Source organism: Acanthaster planci, linkage group LG18 (genome assembly GCF_054643075.1).
Source record: "Acanthaster planci isolate LZ-2023a linkage group LG18, COTS_SCS, whole genome shotgun sequence".
NCBI classification, from domain to species: Eukaryota; Metazoa; Echinodermata; class Asteroidea; order Valvatida; family Acanthasteridae; genus Acanthaster; species Acanthaster planci.
This window is the reverse complement of record NC_141794.1, coordinates 9,525,658-9,545,054: the sequence shown is the minus strand read 5'-3', so window position 1 is coordinate 9,545,054 and position 19,397 is coordinate 9,525,658. Positions and strand designations below refer to the sequence as shown.

General features: G+C 39.9%; 3 protein-coding genes across 3 annotated transcripts; all 3 read left to right on the top strand.

Moving 5' to 3' along the window:
* The first annotated feature begins 56 nt into the window (after nucleotides 1-56).
* LOC147796175 (perlucin-like protein) lies at nucleotides 57-6,698 on the top strand. Its single transcript, XM_087148747.1, has 3 exons — nucleotides 57-2,364; nucleotides 2,875-3,119; nucleotides 4,083-6,698. Exons 1-3 carry the CDS (start codon nucleotides 2,225-2,227, stop codon nucleotides 4,265-4,267), a joined length of 570 nt encoding a protein of 189 aa, XP_087004873.1. The 5' UTR covers nucleotides 57-2,224; the 3' UTR covers nucleotides 4,268-6,698.
* A 313-nt stretch (nucleotides 6,699-7,011) lies between these two features.
* On the top strand, nucleotides 7,012-9,781 carry LOC147796174 (asialoglycoprotein receptor 2-like). The gene is made up of 2 exons (XM_087148750.1): nucleotides 7,012-7,362; nucleotides 8,185-9,781. Exons 1-2 carry the CDS (start codon nucleotides 7,065-7,067, stop codon nucleotides 8,367-8,369), a joined length of 483 nt encoding a protein of 160 aa, XP_087004876.1. The 5' UTR covers nucleotides 7,012-7,064; the 3' UTR covers nucleotides 8,370-9,781.
* A 3,124-nt stretch (nucleotides 9,782-12,905) lies between these two features.
* On the top strand, nucleotides 12,906-14,762 carry LOC110988599 (C-type lectin domain family 4 member E-like). Its single transcript, XM_022252291.2, has 2 exons — nucleotides 12,906-13,249; nucleotides 13,433-14,762. The coding sequence occupies exons 1-2, from the start codon at nucleotides 12,952-12,954 to the stop codon at nucleotides 13,615-13,617; spliced, it is 483 nt and encodes a 160-aa protein (XP_022107983.2). The 5' UTR covers nucleotides 12,906-12,951; the 3' UTR covers nucleotides 13,618-14,762.
* The last annotated feature ends 4,635 nt before the right edge of the window (nucleotides 14,763-19,397 follow it).

Genomic DNA, 19,397 nt, shown 5'->3' with positions numbered 1-19,397 from the left:
TTTTCAAAGTTGTGCAAACGCGGGCATCAATATACAAAAGTACCCGAGATGTGTGGTATACTTTTGACAAGCTAGCGCTAGGTTGAAGCAAGCATATAGATAAGGGCTTAATCATCTTTGAATGCACTTTAACATTCAGTATTGGGTGGAGAGTGTTTTATCATCAATAAAACACGTGTTTATAGAGAAAATAATGAGAAATTTATTTTATTTATCAAAAATGTTTTTCATTGTCACCGTGAATACATTTTGTACGAGCATACCCGTCGATATCCTGATGGATATGATGCAATTAGGGAATGAGAAGTCGTGATGCTGAAAAGGTCATGGTATTTGTTATGCCCGTGGGAGAATCAGCAAAGCCAGGCTATCAAAATGAAAAGAAACTGATGCAAATTGGAGATACCACTAAACGGTAGAGATTATATTAAGATGAAGAAGTCTTTGCTTCATTTCACTCCACCCCATTCGTGAAATATCCGAAAAATGCCTTATAGTTGACTTGGTATTGCCTATGCCTTATCATGGGATGCATTGGTGGTAATAAGAGGTGTGTTGCCTCTGTTAGAGGGGCGTGTCCTCCCGCTTGGACACCGTGGGGTTGACAAATGATGCAACCAACTTGACGAGAATCTACCTGCGGCAGAGGCCAAACAGGGGTGCATCAAGATTGAATGTCTTCACCGGCGACGCCGGAACAATTTTCAAGGGGGGGGGGGGACATCAGCCCGCACCACTGTCTCTGCTCTCAGGCTCTGGGCTGAGGCCAAAGAGGAGTGCATCAAGATTGGAAACTTAGTGTCTTGGTCATGCCGCAGTCTCAGGAGGAAACTCATTTCCTTCAGGGGAACGTACACCACTGGTTTTAGATCAACTGTGATATCTATATTAAGTATCACTTGGGGAGTACTGTTACATCTAACAAAAAATGCACAAGAATGTGTAAAGCTTTATCGTCTGTTCGATCAACTGCATTAATCGTTAATCAATGCGGGGAACTTCTAGCAGTGGTTTTGAATTTATAACTGCAAAGGTCTTCGGGGTTTGTTGAAATTACATGCTTGTTCGTTCTTCAGTTCACCTTAAACCAATTAAATCAGTACGAAAAATTCCGGTCTTCAGGAGTTAAAACTAAGTTCAAACTAAATAACTTGATTCAAACATTGCAAACGCAATGACTGCTTGGTATAATTGAAATACAGACACAAACGGTTATTTTATTCTCATACAATACATATTTCAGTTTTTTTAGTTTGATATATTTAGAGGAAAAATGTTCAGGAAAATCTCATTCTCTCTGATCACAAAAAGAAACCAAACTAAGGGTAGGCTAGGTAATTCGTGAACCGTTACAGCCCAGTTACATCCCAGTTCACGAATTATGTTGGTGAAATGAAGTGAAAACCGACTTAGAATTGTGGCTTGAATGAGAGAGCACCATGTACGCGGTACGCTGTCCACGTGGACATTCAGCGAAGGCTTTTGTTGGGCCTATTTTCCATAGAAAGTTATAAAATAGCTCTTTAAAACGGGTCATCATTTGAGTGTAAAGGGTTCCAAATCAAGCTCCTTACCAAAATTCCACACGGTAACTTGTTATTACAATTGTCAACACTATACACTGTACAATCACATCTGTTGCACGGAATAATTGTTTTTACATAGTCTAGTCGGTTGACGTGGATGAAACTTGCATACATGTGTGACTCCGTTTGGATTTCAGTGAAGAGAGTGATATAATCCACGTAATACTGATTGATTGAGTTACAAACTTTGTATGTTGATGAGTGGAACTGGGGTTGTGCAACCAGGCGAAGTGTTAGCAATAAAACCAAGAAAAGCCAGTTTTGCAGAGCTAGTAAGATGAATGGACAACATCGAATTCATCATCTCGCAGCTCAACACTGCAAAAACTATGGTGTTAAATTTAACACCACCGGTGTTATCAGAAGAGTACACCAACACACAATGGTGTTTAACTTTTAGTTCTATTTGGGGTTACCTTTAACACCCTCCAGTGCATTGTAACACTTATAGGTGTGTAATGTAACACCCTATGGTGTGGTCATCTGATAACACCAAAAAGTGTTGATTTTAACACCACACTTTTTGCAGTGAAAGTATTTGTACGAATGGACTCTTCTTTCCCGTTGCTTTCAGATCAATAGTTGTGGGAAGGACGTAGTTTTGGTGGTAGAATACACTCGGAACTGTCGAGTCGTGCATGAGTTGGGCTCGGCTCTGCTTCGCCCATTCTTCGCATCTACAATCGTCCATTTTCTTCGACACAGCCTACAGTATAGTACACGGATCAATCGACGGCATACAAACGACTTTGCCTCGAGAAGCGGCCAAGATTACTTGGTCAGTCTGATGAGGCTTTGTGCTCGTAAATATTTATCCACTTTGGAATCTGAATCAACAGCCTCGCCTAGAATCCGCTACATTGTCCCATATATATTGTTTATAAAACTGACGTTTTCCCAAGTTGGTAATTGGATGGTCGACCATCCGCAAATTGACGAGGCAATTAAATAACAAATTATTACTTGGCATTGGCAACAAGTTTAACATTCATGTATTAATGTGTTTATGAGAAGGAAACCGCGGCTACCAATTTATTTGGTGCGAGTGTATCCGTCACTGCAGTTCGGTGCAATTAGCAAAAATGAATCGATGCTGACGAGACCACTATATGTAAAATGCATCTTTTCACGTCCTTTGGGGAAGAATTGATTACAAGGCCAATAAAAGAGACTGATGCAAAATACGTGGAACTTGTATTTTTGGACTATATTTTAGCCAGTCGAATCTTCGGAAAATGATGATACAGGAACATTTTAGCGTTAGTGTGATGAGTTTTTGTCTTATCAGTTTCACTCAGAGTAGTGAAAGGTGCGTAAGCACAGTTGGAGTGAAGTGTCCTCCTGCTTGGAGCCAGTTGGGTGACAAATGCTATCGAAAATTCAGCGAGAATCTACCCTGGGCAGAGGCCAAAGAGGAGTGCATCAAGATGGGAAGTGTCTTGGTCATGCCACAGTCTCAGGAGGAAACTGAGTTCCTTCGGAAGAACGTGTTTCACTGGTTTTGGATCAACTGTAATGACATTGAAGTCAGAGGTATGTCAAAGTCTGGTCCTGTTTCCATTTTCCACTTGTTTACATTAATACGTTGTCGATAGAAACAGCTACTCTGCCATGTCCCTGCCTTGTGGATCATCTTCAATGATCATAATTCAAAACGAAGAACCCATAGCACTGGTTATAGTTCAGTTGCAATGATCTTTAACTTTGGTGAAATTCACATACTTTGCTCGTTTATCATTTCAGCTTGAAGCCAACTTCTGCAACTCATGCCTTGACACTTAGTTCCCGAAATCATTCTTAAGAAAAAAAAACACTAAATAATATGTATATTTTTTATGAAGAAATCGAGAACGTGAGGTTTTTTTTGTTGTAAAAATATATATAAAATACAAGCATTATATAGATAAAATTTTAAATAAATTGAATGATACAGATAAAATTTTAAATAAATTGAATGACATTTGACTTGAAAAGCCAAAGTTGTCCTCTTCTGATGCAATGTATTTAATTGTTTTTCTTTCCAATTTATTTGGTGCAATTTTAGATTGACTAGCAAAGGCTTTTTATTCTAGACTTGGAAATAGTTTTTGCTAAAAAGTTCCCAGCAAAGTCCAAGTACATGTAATCGTGCATTTGTGTAAATAAGCGAATAGTCAGCTTTCATACACCCTCTACAAGTGGTAGAAACATTTTTTCTCATAAAAAAACAATCGATCACCCAATCCAGTTCAAGACTAACCCTACTGAAATTGGCTTACATGTGATTACACCGTTTATACAGTACACCATACTGTAAATAATACCTGGATGTACTAGATGTCCAATGTCCTGCTTAAATATATAGACTGTTATGAAATAACTCTTGAGAAAGTGTTGTGCCATGCGTATTTAAAAATGGGTGTCTCTTTTTCTAATCTTGTTCCCTGCCGTTGTGGAGAGACTAATTTTAAAAAAATGTCTTGCTAACATGTTTTTAATGTTTTCTGTGCATGGTAGGCTCTTGGAAGTGTAAGGATGGTTCTGCAAATGTGGAATATACAAATTGGGGAGTAAATCAACCCAGTAATGGAAAGGGAGAAAACTGTGCAGTGGTCACTGATATCGGTGCCTGGAATGATGTTAAATGTGAGAACCGTTCACCTGTTATCTGCGAACGACCTGAGCCAATGCTGCACTTTTAGACTAACAGATCTGAATGACACTTGTTGACAATGTAAGTAACTTGTTTTTGAAATGAGATATGCGCCCCACAAGAATAGCAGAACGCACGACGAAGCCACACCCACTCTCGCGTCAACAGTAGTCTCTCGTCCAGTCCGTGATGATGCCATCATACCTAGCGAGGCTACTCCTTGGCTGTAACTCCCAATCGATTCACGATTGCTCATGACGCAGCAAGTTATCTGCGTTCCGCGTGATTGTTCCTTTCCTGATGTGGACACGGTGGATTTGGCACGTCGTGGTGAAATTAGTCAATACGGTTGTTTCAAAGTAGTGCGCCTCCAAAAGTTTGCAACGCGTTGATTAATCACAGTGCGCGCAATCTGTCGACCTAATGCGCGTTTGGAAAAGGTCGACAGATTTCGCGCACTGTTGTTAGTCAACGCGTTGCAAACTCTTTGTTGCGCACTTTGTGAATCGCCCGTCTTATAGGTGCAATAATATCAACTTATTTTTGGCTTGATCGCGTTTCAATTGTGTCACATTTGAAAGAATGCTTTAAAAATAAGCAAAAATTTCCTTTTACATTTGCGAGGACGATAAACCTTATACAGTGTACATCTGACTTCGGCTCGAGCTAATAAATCATTTCCTGGAAAATGATAATGAAACAAAGTTTTACAAATAATAAAGTTTACTTAATATTCAACAACTAGATTCTGAGTGTAAGATATGCTGCTTGTAATCTGTATCGAGCATTCGTAGGAAAACTAAAATCGGTAGGGGGAAGATTTTGAACTATTTGGAACTTTTTTGTAATTGAGACGTCGTCATGTGATGTTGTGCTTTCTGATAATTAATTTATTTTGAAATTTCATAAATGTTTCATGTGTAAACTGTACATACCCAATACATCTCCCAGGTGGGGTTAATAAAAGTAAAATCTGGGTTTAGTAAGAAAGTGTTTAATTTATGGAAAAACATCACAATCCGAGACAAAATGCTCCTGTCTTTCTTTATATTTTGTTGATTTTTTTCCTCAAGGTATGTACTTGTTTTAAAATTCTAATCCAGTTTAGTAGTGTTTCCTTGCCTTAAATCAGAGTACGTGTAACTCATTTTGAACATTTTAGTCTTTGTAGGTGTGCCGAAATATCTCGTGAGATCCCTTGTCGATGGTAGAGATATTTGTGCCGTCCAGAGGAGGGAAAAGACTGTCAGTACAAAAGCAAACGCATAACCACAACGCGTTGACACGGTTTTACATAGGCCTATCTGTCAAACAAAAAAGTAATAAACAACCCTACTTGATACTCTGTAAAATGACCTTCGTAAAAAGTACAAGGGAGCAAATGTACACATTGAGGTGAGAATTATCACCGACGAAGGGTGACATTTCTGTACATTTTGGCCAGCCACAGTAAGCGATAACGTTCGGTAAACTCTGGAATCCGTCTGAAATTCTGCTAACCGCTTGTTTGACTTCTTGGATGGAGATAACTCATCGAGATAAAGAAGAATGGAACCTCAGAAACCTCTTTTCTCACACAAAAGGTCTCCTTGTTTTGGATAGTGTGGATAATAATTTGTAGAAAACAATTTACCTGAGATTGTAATGTAGAGTCAGATTTGGCTCTAGTCATGTAAGTTATTATTGGCGAGGGTGTAACTGATCATAAATCTTTGATGACTGAAGTGAATAGTCGAAACGCTCTTTGTACATGTCAGGTTCAGGTGAGTATCAAGACCGAATTGCAGATTTAAACTTTAGAAACAGAGAGAAATTCAACCCAGAAATGGGAAGGCAGAAGAATTCACTGTAACAGCTGATAGAGGCGACAGGAATTCTCTCCAATAGGCAGAACTTACTCCTGGTATCAGTGAACAACTTTCGCCAATGCTGCACTATCAAATGGCAGTTGCTAAGATTTCAACCATAAAATGTAACGCAAAAGCTTCTTGCCTTGAAGGTCGCCTAGACGATTGCAAGTTGACAAGAATGTTCGCGATATTCCACTCGTCTCCCCTGCAGTCTCAAAGTTTCTGTTTCTGCAACCAGCACATCAATTAATTCCTTGACACAAATTGGCCAGCAGATATAATTTCTTTGATTTTTTAATTTTGACATGAACTTTTTTAATAAGTGATATGTTAAACTTGCTTATGTGGATTGATTTGTAAATTGTAAATTATTAAAATAATTTTAATCTTATTTAGCTCATACTCCATGGTTTCGGCTTTCATTCATTCAGTGTTCGTTTCCCAACATTTTGTCTGTTTGGTTGTAATCCAACACTGGGAAAATTAACGGTAATGAAGTTTAGTCGAAACTCGGCCATTCATCTCTGAATTAAAGTGCTTGCACTGAATCCGCAAGATCGTGTCATGTGTTTGTGTATGAAACTGAGGTTTTTCCAACGTTGGTACCCGTGATTATCTGCAAGTTAAGGACGAGGCAATTAACCAATGAAATACGTGTGTATCGTGTGAATTACAGCGATATTGCGTGTGAAAAGACCAAATTATGACTTGACACCAAGTCTAACAATCAGTAATTAATAATTCGCCCATGAAGGGAAACCAGGACTATACATTGAGTGAGTTTATCAGCCAATACACTGATCACGGTACATTAAGCAATGAAGTGATGCTGAAAAGGCCACTACATCATTCTTACGTCTTCTGAGGAAGAATCAATTACAAGGCCATCAAATCAACAGACACTGATGCCAAACTGGATACACCACTCGTTGTGCAACTTGTTCTTTTGAGAGAAAGCATTCTGAACAACACTTTGGCCAGTCGAATCTTCGGAAAATGATGATACGGGAACATTTTAGCGTTACTCTGATAAGCCTTTGTCTTATCGGGTTCACTCACAGTAATGAAAGGTGTGTAAGCACAGTTGGAGTGAAGTGTCCTCCTGCTTGGAGCCAGAGGGGTGACCAATGCTATCGAAAATTCAGCGAGAATCTACCCTGGGCAAAGGCCAAAGAGGAGTGCATCAAGATGGGAAGTGTCTTGGTCATGCCACAGTCTCAGGAGCAAACTGAGTTCCTTCAGAATAACGTGTACCACTGGTTTTGGATCAACTGTAATGACATTGAAGTCAATGGTATGTCAAAGTCCGGGCCTGTTTTTCCCCATATTTAATTACAGTTGTTGAGATACATAGTTGACGGGAAAAAAACACACAGGCATACTTCATTTACCAGCACGTGTAGAGCGTCCCCGCCTTTGGGATCATCTTTAATGATCTTCATTCAAAACGAAGAACCGGTATCACTGGTTTTCAAGTGCAATGTATGGAGGACGAAAAGTGGCCATTGCTTTTCTGCTGTCAGATGAGCAGATTTTTTACGTCTTTATCATGCATTTTTCGACTTTTCTGCTAGCTGAAAAGCGGAATAAACATTTAGTTGTATTAATGTGGAGGACGAAAAGGGTCCATCTGCTTTTCCGCTATCAAAATGGTAGAAAAGCAGATTTTATGTTTTTGTAACATGCAATTTTCAACTGTTCTACTTTTTTGCCACCTCAGAAAGCAAGACGAACATTGTTTGGTTATTCATTTTTCTATTTTTCTGCTCTTCTACCTAACAAATAGGGTTTGTTAAAAAAAAGTTACCAACAAAACTAAGCGATTTTGTGAATATACAAGTGACAAGCTTCCACGCACCCTTTAGAAGTGGAAAAAAAATTGTTTCTCATCAAAACAAGCCAACCAATCGTTTATACGGTACGCCTTACCGTATTCTTATATACTAGATGTCCACTGTCCTGCTTTAATACAAAGACCTTTATGACATTTTGTAGTACCATGCATGTTTAAACTTGAGTATCTGTTTTACCAGATCTTGTTCCTGACCCTTATGGAGGGGATAATTAGGCATTATTTTCTTGCTAACAAGTTTTTAACGTTCTCTGTGCATGGCAGGTTGGTGGAAGTGTCAGGATAGTACTGCAAATGTGGAATATACAAATTGGGGAGTAAATCAACCCAGTAATGGAAAGGGAGAAAACTGTGCAGTGGTCACTGATATCGGTGTCTGGAATGATGTTAAATGTGAGAATCGTTCTCCTGTTATCTGCAAACGACCTGCGCCAATGCTGCACTTTTAGACTAAAAGATCTGAATGACACTTGTTGACAATGAAAGTAACTTGTTTTTGAAATAAAATATGCGCCCCACAAGAATAGCAGAACGCACGACGAAGCCACACCCACTCTCGCGTCAACAGTAGTCTCTCGTCCAGTCCGTGATGATGCCGTCATACCTAGCGAGGCAACGGTATTCCTTGGCTGTAATGCCCAGTCTCACCACGATAGCTCTTGGCGAAGCAATTTGTCTGCTTTCCGCACGATTCGTCTTTTCTCGGTGCGGATACGGTGGATCTCGCACGTCGTGGTGAAATCGATCCATTTTGGTTGCTATGGTATAACAACTTGTTTTTGGATTGATTATTGCGTTTTGCATACGTCGCATTCGATAGTATGCTTTAAAATTAAGCGAAATTGCTTTCCAGATTTGCGGTGACGATAAACCTTGCTTATTTCACTTCGTCTCGAGTTATATATCATTTCCTTGAAAAGAACAAGTAAAAACAATCCGCCTTAATATTTAAAAACTGCATCTGTGTTGAAAAGATTTTTAGTGTCGGCTATAATGCTTGTAATCTATATTCAGCATTCTTCTCAAAAATAAATGCGGTATCGATAGCAATTCATATTATTTGGAAGTGTTTTGTAAATGCTACACCGTCACGTGAGGTTGTGAATTCTGATAATTATTTCAATTTTATGAAATTCTCTGAAATGAAACTATACGTACCCAGTACATTTGCTAGGTAGGGTTAAAAATGGTAAAATCGAGGTTTATTTGGTGTTAAAGCTGTGATTGTGTTGAAAAAAAACTGAGTAATGCATAAATTTGCCTCACTTTCTCAGACAAGTACTGCTGTGTCCCCTGATAACTTGTTGTATTTGTTTCTCAATGTCTGCATAATTTAAATTCTAATCCACTTTGCGAGCGTTTTCTTGCGTTACCAATCATAGTATGCTACCCATTTTCAACACTTGAGTATTTCTTGGTGTATTGAAACATTTGCTGAGATGCCCTGTCGATGGTAAAAATATTTTGCTAACTATTGGAGGGTAAAATAAAGGCTTGCTATCACTGGAAAAGCAAATGAATAATCACTTAGCTGTTTTACGTACTGTTTAACATATCTGAAGAGCACAAAATAAACAACACTGCTAAATACTATGTGAAAATTTTGACCTTGTTAGAAATATAATGGAGCAAATGTACATATTGAGGTACGAATTGACACCGACTAAAGGTTACATTTCTGTAAATATTGCCCAGCCATGTTAACTTTGATATTAAATTAGACGAGTATTAATATGAAAAAAATCTGTCAAATGCCCGTTGAACCTCTCAGGTGGACATAACTCATCGAGAGCAAGAAGAATAGAGCGGATGGCTCATTGAAGAAACTGCGTAAGATCGAGTCAAGTTTTTTTTTTTTTTTTTTTTTACTAATACCTAGCCTACTAACTAATACCAGAAGCCAAAGGAAATCTTAGCCAACAATGTGTAGAAGTGACGTGTGTTGTATATAATGATTAGTTATAAGGGAATAAATGTGTGCTTGGCCGGCCTTAAAAGTTTGGCTCGGGCATTAGTCGCGTCCATTCTCCTGAGCCGGTCTAAAAAGTTACATTAATACCGACCAATTGCACATATTTAATCCCATTCATAAATACCATTTCAGTCAGAAAGTCTAAGGAAATCAACATTCGATAAATTTCCAAGGCCAAAAAAAGTCTTCGGTTTCTGGTCACCGCGCGCGTCGCCGTAGACCTGCACGTCGGCAAAATAAAGAATTTTTTATTTTGCATAAAACGATTTCCAAAAGCCGCCAAACTTACTTGATCGGCAAGAATTCTGCTACCGCGTAATTTTAACGTGTTTTTGATGGTTGGGGTTAAGTAATATGTACGGTGAAGGAATCCCCCTAGGCCTCCATACATTTCAATCGGGCACTCTTATCATGTGATGTCATTCGTGTCGGAATCAGTTGGCTGCGGCTTGATATCATGCATGATTCTATGGGAACTGGTCGCAGATGCTTCCAAATACTCGGTGTAATTTCCTGCCGTAGCCAATTGATTCGGACACGAATGACATCAAAATGGTGTTACGTCCTGCTTACGTATACAAATTAAAAACGCTTTTAAGCAACAAACCGTGAGGGGCCAGTCTATTTCAGTGTCGGAGAGGCAGTGGTGGAACATACGCATGCAGTGCAAGCAGCGGCAATGGACATCGCAATATGAAAACCATACATGTACGTAACAACTCATGCATTGTCACTTGCCAAGAACAAAGGTAGATTGGAGTGAGAGGAGAATTTATTTTCTGACCTAAATCCTCTCCAGGTATTTTATATGCAGCTTGTTTCTTACATGCTAAAACAGAAAACAATGCACACAGTATATCATTTACCTCATGAGAATTTTACTTTCATTTTGACTGTGGAGCTGAACTGTTTTCAATTATTTTTCATAGGCTCTTTGAGGTGCAACTTGTTTCCTCTAAGCTAAAGCAGAAAACAATGTGCAGAGAATGTAATATACAGCTACGTTACCTCATGAGAATTTCACTTAAAACCGGACACTGGAGCTGAACATTTATTTTTCACATTTAATTTTTCCATGGTTGTGCTTCTGTATTTTAACAAGCCCAGTCTTGCCAAGAATAGAAGCTTCTTGTTTGAGTGAGATGACTGAAACCATTGCCTCTTGTCATTTTCTTGTCATTCAATTTTATTGTCATTTTACTGGAAAATGTGCAACACGACGACGCTCCACGCATGCAAACCAGTGATAGCACGGGTGCATACAAATTAATTATTAAAGGCGTATGGTAAATATGTTCAACGAAAATACATGACTCGATAGCGAGTCACGAGTCACTAAGCTCAAGTCCAAGTCATCGTGGTCGAGTCCGAGACCGACTCATTATCCAATGTGACTCGAGTCGAGTCCGACTCATGAAAAATATAACTCGAGTCCTTGACACGAGTCATACAACACTGCTGCGCGCACACAAACTCTTGACCAAAGGCATGGATTACGTATCCAGGTGCCAGCGCGTTTTACGCAGCGGGCATGATCAAATTAATACTGTGTTGGAGTGTGAACTTCAACGGATGGGAGACGAATCCCGGTTGGGACCACGTCCAGGAGACAGACTTGCAGCAGTGATTCAGTCAAGGACACAACTTGAACTTGTACCAGCAAACAGCAATCCGGTTATTTATTTACCCGTCCAATCATAAACAAGCACCCTGTATAATGAATCCAGCAGTGCAAAATATACTTTTTATGTGCACATACATGTACATGAGAGCAGGGCACGAAACCACGTAAATATAATGTTTACAGTGCCTGCGTGCACTTAAAGCACGCTGAGTACAGCTATGCTCGCGACCTCAATTCCAAGCAAACAGAGCCAAGCTTTGGGCCAAAAAAATCATACAAAAATCGACAACTTATGATAGTCCTGGATTGTTACAATAACTGGCACTTAACAAGCTGTTTGAAGATGCTCTTGATTATGCTCGATGAAATGATTCGCTTAATTCTTGCTTGAAGACTGACAGTTCAGCTAGGCTAGCCTGTGCTAGATTGGTAACGTGAGTTGGAAAATGCGCCTGTGAAATGAGGGTGCACTTGCATCCATCACAATACACTGTCACTTGACAGGTTTCTACCAGTAAGAATAGAAAAACTGTACTCGTGAATAAGAGGTTCATTTATTGGGAAATTCTGCATATTAAAAGACACAAGGGGGAATGTGTTAAATGCTGATGTTATGCCGCATTGCAGCTAAGAAGAGTCAACATTTTAAAACCGCACACCAGCCAGTCGGCAGGCCCATCTGAAAATGATATTGCAATGGAGAGCCTTCATCTCTGGATCAGATGCATCAGTGGTAATGAGAGGTGCAGGACCTTTTTCACGGCAAGGGGTGTGCCTTCATTTTTAGAACCAGTGGGGTGACATATTCCACAAAATAAAAACAAACAAAACAAAAATAACCCTACAAAAAAAAAAACCTCCCAGTCAATCTAGCATGGGCTGAGATCAAACAGGATTGAATCAAAATGGGAAATGTATTGGTTATGCCCCAGTGTGAAGAGGAAACAAAGGATAAGTTGTGTAATGTGCTTACCATTTTAGGTATATCAAGTAAAAAAAATCATTCCTAAAGTCATTTAATGATTAAAAGACAGCGTTGTAACAAAATGCGACGTATTCTTGGGCACAATCACGATCTTCGCCACACTACCTGGCATTTATAGAAATAAATTAATTGCCTGTCTGCTGTTAGTAGGAAGTATAGTCCGGCTGTCATGGCAACCATTTACCCGTTCTTTCCATAACTGTGTAAAAAAAACCAGAAAGACATAGATGAAGGTTTTGAATGCAGTAGCTTGCTTGATATATTGCTATTGTAACGTGCGCCTTTGAAAAATGTCAAGGGTAAACTCTATTCTATCCATTGCTGTAAAATTTAATACCACTGAGGGTATGGAAAGGACAACAGAGGCAGAATGTTGCCAGTTTGTCAATGCCTGCCACCGATAGAACATTATTCTGTTCATCACAGGTGTCCGTCTCGGGGCATTTCAAAATGGTGTGTGCCAAACCTCTTGCCTTTGGCTTGATGAGCCTTTGTCTCATTATCAGACGCATTAATGGTAATGATAGGGGTGTGTCCACCATTAGAGGGGCGTGTCCTCCCGCTTGGAGCCAGTGTGGTGACAAATGCTACCAAAAATTAAGCGAGAGTCTAAAATGGGCTCAGGCCATAGAGGAATGCGTCAAGATGGGAAGTGTCTTGGTCATGCCACAGTCTCAGGAGGAAACTGAGTTCCTCCTGAACTTGATCTACTACTTCTGGATCAACTGTAATGACATTGAAGTCGAAGGTCAGTAAAAGTTGTGCTTGGTATTTTATATCTACATGTATGTGATATTTGCACTGGCGCCCGGACAACTTTACTTATTGTTTTACTCAGTACGAGTGCAATACTGGATCAATGAAAACAGATATTGAATGCTGCATTGATGTTCTTGGTGTGTCTTATATTATTATTGTTATTTATTTACAGGTTCATGGGAGTGTAAGGATGGTACCACTGATGTGAAATACCGAAACTGGAGGGCTGGGGAACCTGGTTTTTCAGGAATCTGGGAAGACTGTGCTGCGACAGACAAGAAGGGTTGGAATGATGTACCATGTAGTGATCTCTCTCCAGTCATCTGCGAACGACCCACACCAAGGCTGCACACTTGAGTAACAGTACGAATGAGATGTTCCCAGATACGAATTCTTAAAACTTCCCTAAACGATCTCCTAACCAACCCCTAAAGGGCGACTGCCTAATACCAACTTGTAATAGATTGGTTGTAGTGGAAGTAAAGTGCGTTTATTTCTCTTCGCAGTCTGGAAAGTTATCAAGTTGTAACCGGTCAATAAATTTGCTTTCTTCGAAACTGCCGTGTTTTATATGTACACGCTGGTGGAATTTCATAGACGACGGACTTACAATTTTCAATAAACGAACTGCAATGTGCATGCTTTATGGGGACAAAACAGCGTTACAAAATCAAACACATAAAGGGTTAATTTTTTAAAATTAAAATCCTGTTGAAGGACCCACGCAGTGTAATTTCTTTCAAAATCTAGCAGAGTAGATTTACCTCATTAATTACATAACCTTATTTCAAGTTTTCCTTTTTGACCTTCTTGTAGACATTATCTGCACCTGCGATTTTTATGTTCAGGCAAGTTGGCTTAGTTAGGATAAGAACTAAGATGTCGTTTAAGGAGGAAACCTCAGTGTTACAACTAAATGCATTTCTGCACCACAATTTTTCACAAAAATGTTCCCAAGTGAAAATCAAATTATGAATCCTGTAACAATGTTCGTGCATAGCTATAATACAACATTAAAACATTTTGTTTGTGCGGCTTTCTGGTAAAATAATGGTTGTAAATAGAAACCACACGTCCACAGTGGTGTTTTATGAAGCTGAAATTAAAATTTGTTTAAAATGTATTGTTGATTTCAGCATTTTAAAACGGAAAATATCATGCACATGCAGTGTTGATACGATCGCTGTATTTTGTACCATACATTTGTACGTGGATATGGACTCTCAAAGCCTCTTTTTCCTTTATAAATGTTTCCTAGTTTCAGACAGTATCGTTAATTATCTGTAGTAAATAATTAAAGCGAAATCGTAATTTATAGGCAAATTGGTAAAGTCAAGTATAATATGTGGAAAAAGGCCAGACACGTGAGACTGGATGTCCGCTGCTTTCGACTGCTCGAATTCATGTTACAAATTTAATTTTTGCATACTAAATTTATGACGACATGTTACGGACAAGCGAGAGGAGAGATATCGAATATGCTGAATAAATCTGGCCTTGTACAATACAGTGTACATTCTTGAGATGAGTTGAAGGTTTATTTTCAAAATTCCCCATTTGATTCATCAGCTCAGTCTTGGCGGAAATGAATCGACAGAAAGAATTGACAGCAAACTGCGGAAGCTTACAGTAGTTTTGAAAAGGCTTCAAATATTGCAGCATCTAGGGTTTTGGAGGTAGACTGCTCTGGCAACCCAGAAACCAGTATACAAAGAATTGATCTTCTGAAAATCAACACAAGAGAAATAAGAGGCAATTTCTGTCCACAACCCACTGGGCTGATTTCGGAAACACGCAAGATCAAATTTTGGGTTTGTGCTAGGTTGATGACGCAACGGGGAGAAAGGCGCAATGGGCATGCATGAAGCATGCATGTAAACTGGCATTGTTGCGGCCAAATTGCATTAAAACGAGGAGCTTTGATCACGTGTAGAAAATGCACAATATTATACATTAATCTATAAGATGCATACACCTATAATCTTACTCTTTGTTGGTCAAAATAATTGTGAGATTTGTTCCGAAATGAAGGCACGAGACGTTCAAGATGAGGAATGTAATTTGCGTGGTATACACGTGAGATTGCACCCGTGCTCATGCACACAAGTGGCAAATAGACTGGTCATACGTCACGGAGAGTAAACACAGTCAGCGCAGGAGTTTGCACACCTGAATCGCTGGCTACCTTGTAATGTGTATGGAATTCCATATCTGCCGTCGCCCGTCGTCCGTCGCATTTTGCTTTTTGTTGTGTCCCAATTCTGCCATTTACCAGTTCCAAATATGCGATTTTCCGTCGTCCGTCGTGCGTCGCCCGTCGTGCGTCGTCTGTCGTGCGTCGCCCGTCGTCCGTCGTGCGTCGCCTGTCGTGCGTCGTCCGTCGTCCATCAAATGTGTTGCATAGGACCTGCAAAAGCCGTTGTTTAACAAATGACAATGTGATGATTACATTCACTTCTAAAGATCTTTTCCGAGTAAGGCAAGTACAAATCCCACCTGCAAAGCATATACTAGTCACATAATTAAATCCAATAATGCTAGACTACCCCTGCCCCTTGACAAGAAAATGTCGCCTTTCTGAGAATTCAACCAAGTGTTTTTTTGGGAAAAAACATTTTCAGCAAAAATGTTCAGGCCAACTTATCTATAGTTTAATTCTAATTTGCATACTTTCAAAATGTGCCGACTTGTTTTCATCAAATTCAAGAAAGAAATCTGCCAACCAATACAGATATTCCATTTTGTCCTCTCAATTTCACCTTAAAATCCAGAAATGCTAGACGTGCTGTGGATAACAAACTGTTTATTAAATGTATTGTTAGGGGGCAATTACCACTTGGTCTAATTTTCAGAAAATATGACGTGTTGGTTTTTGTGGGTGTGTGTGCCATGGTGGATAGACCAATGGGAACAGGTTGTCCAGCACATCAGCATTATTTATGGAGCTAACAAGTAACGTTACTGTTTAAAAGACTTCTGTGAGCCAACCTGCAAATAAAGTCATGTCTAATTTGGAGTATACAGCAGATTTCATCATAGGTATACCCACCCTCAAAATAATGTTGAATCAGTTCGTCTCTTATGAAAAATATTAAGGAATTAAACAGTGTAAATAATGTATTACATACATTCAGTTCTGTGGGATATCGTGCAGGGACAGACAGAAATATTACATAGGCTATAGACCTAACGTCAGGCCGTTAACGAGTAAAGTTACGTCAAAAGTAACAAAATTCTCAAGAAAAACATTCTACTCTAACAAAAGTCTATTTTGTTAATTTATTTATGGATCCAAAAAAGGTGTTATTTCATATACACGTCACTTTACCGATGTCAGCCTTTAAAAATGAAAGGATATTATTTCTTCTCTCAAGTGGAGTTCGGCGTAACTGCAAAAACGAATACATCTTCTAGTTCACAAGTACATGTGAAACGATCAAGGGTCAAAGTTAAAAGTAACAACGCGCGCGCAAGCATGACAAAAAAAACCCAAGGGCGACGGACGACGGGCGACGGACGACGGGTGACGGACGACGCACGACGGGCGACGCACGACGGGCGACGCACGACGGGCGACGCACGACGGGCGACGCACGACGGGCGACGGACGACGCACGACGGGCGACGGACGACGCACGACGGGCGACGCACGACGGGCGACGGGCGAAGCACGACGGGCGACGCACGACGGGCGACGGACGACGGCAGATATGGAATTCCATACCTCTGAGAATTCAATTTTTTGGGGAAAAACATTTTCAGCAAAAATGTTCCGGCCAACTTATCCACAGTGTTATTCTAATTTGCATACTGTAAAAATGTGCCGACTTGTTTTCATCAAATTCCAGGAAGAAATCTGCCAACCGATACAGATATTCTATCTTGTCCTCTCAATTTCACCTTGAAATCCAGAAATACTAGACGTGCTGTGGATAACAAACTGTTTATTAAATGTATTGTTAAGAGGCAATTACCACTTGGTTTAAGTTTCAGAAAATATGACGTGTTGGTTTTTGTGGGTGTGTATGCCATGGTGGATAGACCAATGAGAACAGGTTGTCCAGCACATCAGCATTATTTATGGGGCTAACAAGTAACGTTACTGTTTAAAAGACTTCTGTGAGCCAACCTGCAAATAAAGTCATGTCTAATTTGGAGTATACAGCAGATTTCATCATAGGTATACCCGCCCTCAAAATAATGTTGAATCAGTTCGTCTCTTATGAAAAATATTAAGGAATCAAACATTGTAAATAATCTATTATTTACATTCCGTTCTGTGGGATATCGTGCAGGGACAGACAGAAATATCACATAGGCTATAGACTTAAAGTCTGGCTGTTAACGAGTAAAGTTAAGTCTAGAGTAATTAAGTTATCGAGAAAAACAATCTACCGTAACAAAAGTCTATTTTGTTGATTTATTTATGTAACCAAAATGGTGTTATTTTATATACACGTTACTTAGCCGATGTCAGGATATTATTTCTTCTTTCAATTGGAGTTTGGCGCAACTGCAAAAACGAATAGGCCTACATGTACATCTTCTAGTTCTATTGCTAAAATGAGAGTCAGGCATGGTGGATCGATCGAACAAGGACATGTACATGTGAAACGATCAAGGGTCAAAGTTAAAAATACCACTGCGCAATCGTGACAAAAAAACGACGGGCGACGCACGACGGGCGACGCACGACGGACGACGCACGACGGGCGACGCACGACGGGCGACGCACGACGCACGACGGCAGATATGGAATTCCATAAATGTGTGTACGTATACATGAGAAGCTTCTACAAAAAAAAAAACAAACAAACAAACAAACAAAAATCCCACGTGCGTGCTTGTTTGCCTAGTCTACAGTTTTCGAAGAAAACAGATAAACACGTATCGGATTCTTCTCGTGAAAGTGCATTCAATTCCTATGAAAGTAACTATTACTCGTCCAGGAATGAGGGAGACGGCACGAAAGCTGTCAGTGTCGCGGGGCTGCTGTGACAGTCTCAAACCAGTGGCGGTGGTCCAGCAGCAAAGTACACTGACCGCTGCAACACAACACAAGCAGTCGGCGAAGCTCATGCGTCGCTTTTCTAGATTCGGAGTTCTTTTGCAGACACTGTGGATATTTGTCGAACAGTCTACCAAAAATCCTTGGCATATTACTCTCTGCGACAACCAGGAAGGTTTTCAAATCTACCCTTACTGCGTTGTATGTCCGGGAACGATCGATTCGATGAGACTAAGTCTCAGTGTACGAGATTCCTGTTTGAACTGCACCAGACTGGGTGTGTTTTATTTTGTGAAAGAAACACAACAAATCATGTACTTAAATTTGATGTAGTGGACAAGAACCGGGCAAAATCATTGCATTTTGAGCATGCCACCACTACGAGACTCGCATATGAAACTTGCTCCCTGTCTGCAGCCTTATCTCCCCGTGACGTTTTAGGTCATCGGCATATCATTTATTCGATAATGAGTGTTTCTAAAAACCGGTGAAAAGGGGACTCGCGGAATTCCATTGTTTGGACATTTTTCCGACCATAAATTGGAAAACTGTTCCATTTCTTCATGTAAGTTTTGAAAAATTGTCTTGTCACTTTTTGTGTAAAGGGATAATTTGGGAGAGAAGGTTCTTACTCCAACCTCCTTAATGTCCAGACCTTCATCATCAAACCATAAAGGAAGGACACAGAAGCAGTTACAACTCTGGCTCTTCAAAGTGATCGATGATCGTCGCTGCTAGGTTCGACGAATAATAGAAAACATTCCAAAAATGCCCGATTGCTGCCTGCAGCTTAGTCGGACAAGTGGGACCAATAATATCCTGGCGATACTTGTGGTGTTTTGCTCGCAATTAACTACAACTTATTGCTCTGTGCAGGAAATAGAAAATAGACCTGCTTTTGCCATCATGAATAAATTTTTTTATTTTTGATGTTCTGCTCCATTATGAATGCAAAGTTTGTAATTTGGTTCTCCTCCCTCCAAAACAGTCTCAGTTTTCAAAGATTTGGTACGAATTTGTCTAAGACTGGCTGAGATCCGAACCAGCCGGCTGACACCAGCAAGCTCGGTGGTCGGGTGGTTAGGATGTCTGCACTAGTAAGCAGGAGGTCGTGGGTTCGAGTCCCACT

What these genes read in the sequence shown, in the direction of transcription:
- LOC147796175 (XM_087148747.1), top strand. Translation starts at nt 2,225, where the DNA reads ATGAGTTGGGCTCGGCTCTGCTTCGCCCATTCTTCGCATCTACAATCG. An exon ending in GAAGCGGCCAAGATTACTTG is followed by an intron (nt 2,365 to 2,874) that starts GTCAGTCTGATG and finishes TTGTCTTATCAG; the next exon opens with TTTCACTCAGAGTAGTGAAA. An exon ending in TAATGACATTGAAGTCAGAG is followed by an intron (nt 3,120 to 4,082) that starts GTATGTCAAAGT and finishes TGTGCATGGTAG; the next exon opens with GCTCTTGGAAGTGTAAGGAT.
- LOC147796174 (XM_087148750.1), top strand. Translation starts at nt 7,065, where the DNA reads ATGATGATACGGGAACATTTTAGCGTTACTCTGATAAGCCTTTGTCTT. An exon ending in TAATGACATTGAAGTCAATG is followed by an intron (nt 7,363 to 8,184) that starts GTATGTCAAAGT and finishes TGTGCATGGCAG; the next exon opens with GTTGGTGGAAGTGTCAGGAT.
- LOC110988599 (XM_022252291.2), top strand. Translation starts at nt 12,952, where the DNA reads ATGGTGTGTGCCAAACCTCTTGCCTTTGGCTTGATGAGCCTTTGTCTC. An exon ending in TAATGACATTGAAGTCGAAG is followed by an intron (nt 13,250 to 13,432) that starts GTCAGTAAAAGT and finishes ATTTATTTACAG; the next exon opens with GTTCATGGGAGTGTAAGGAT.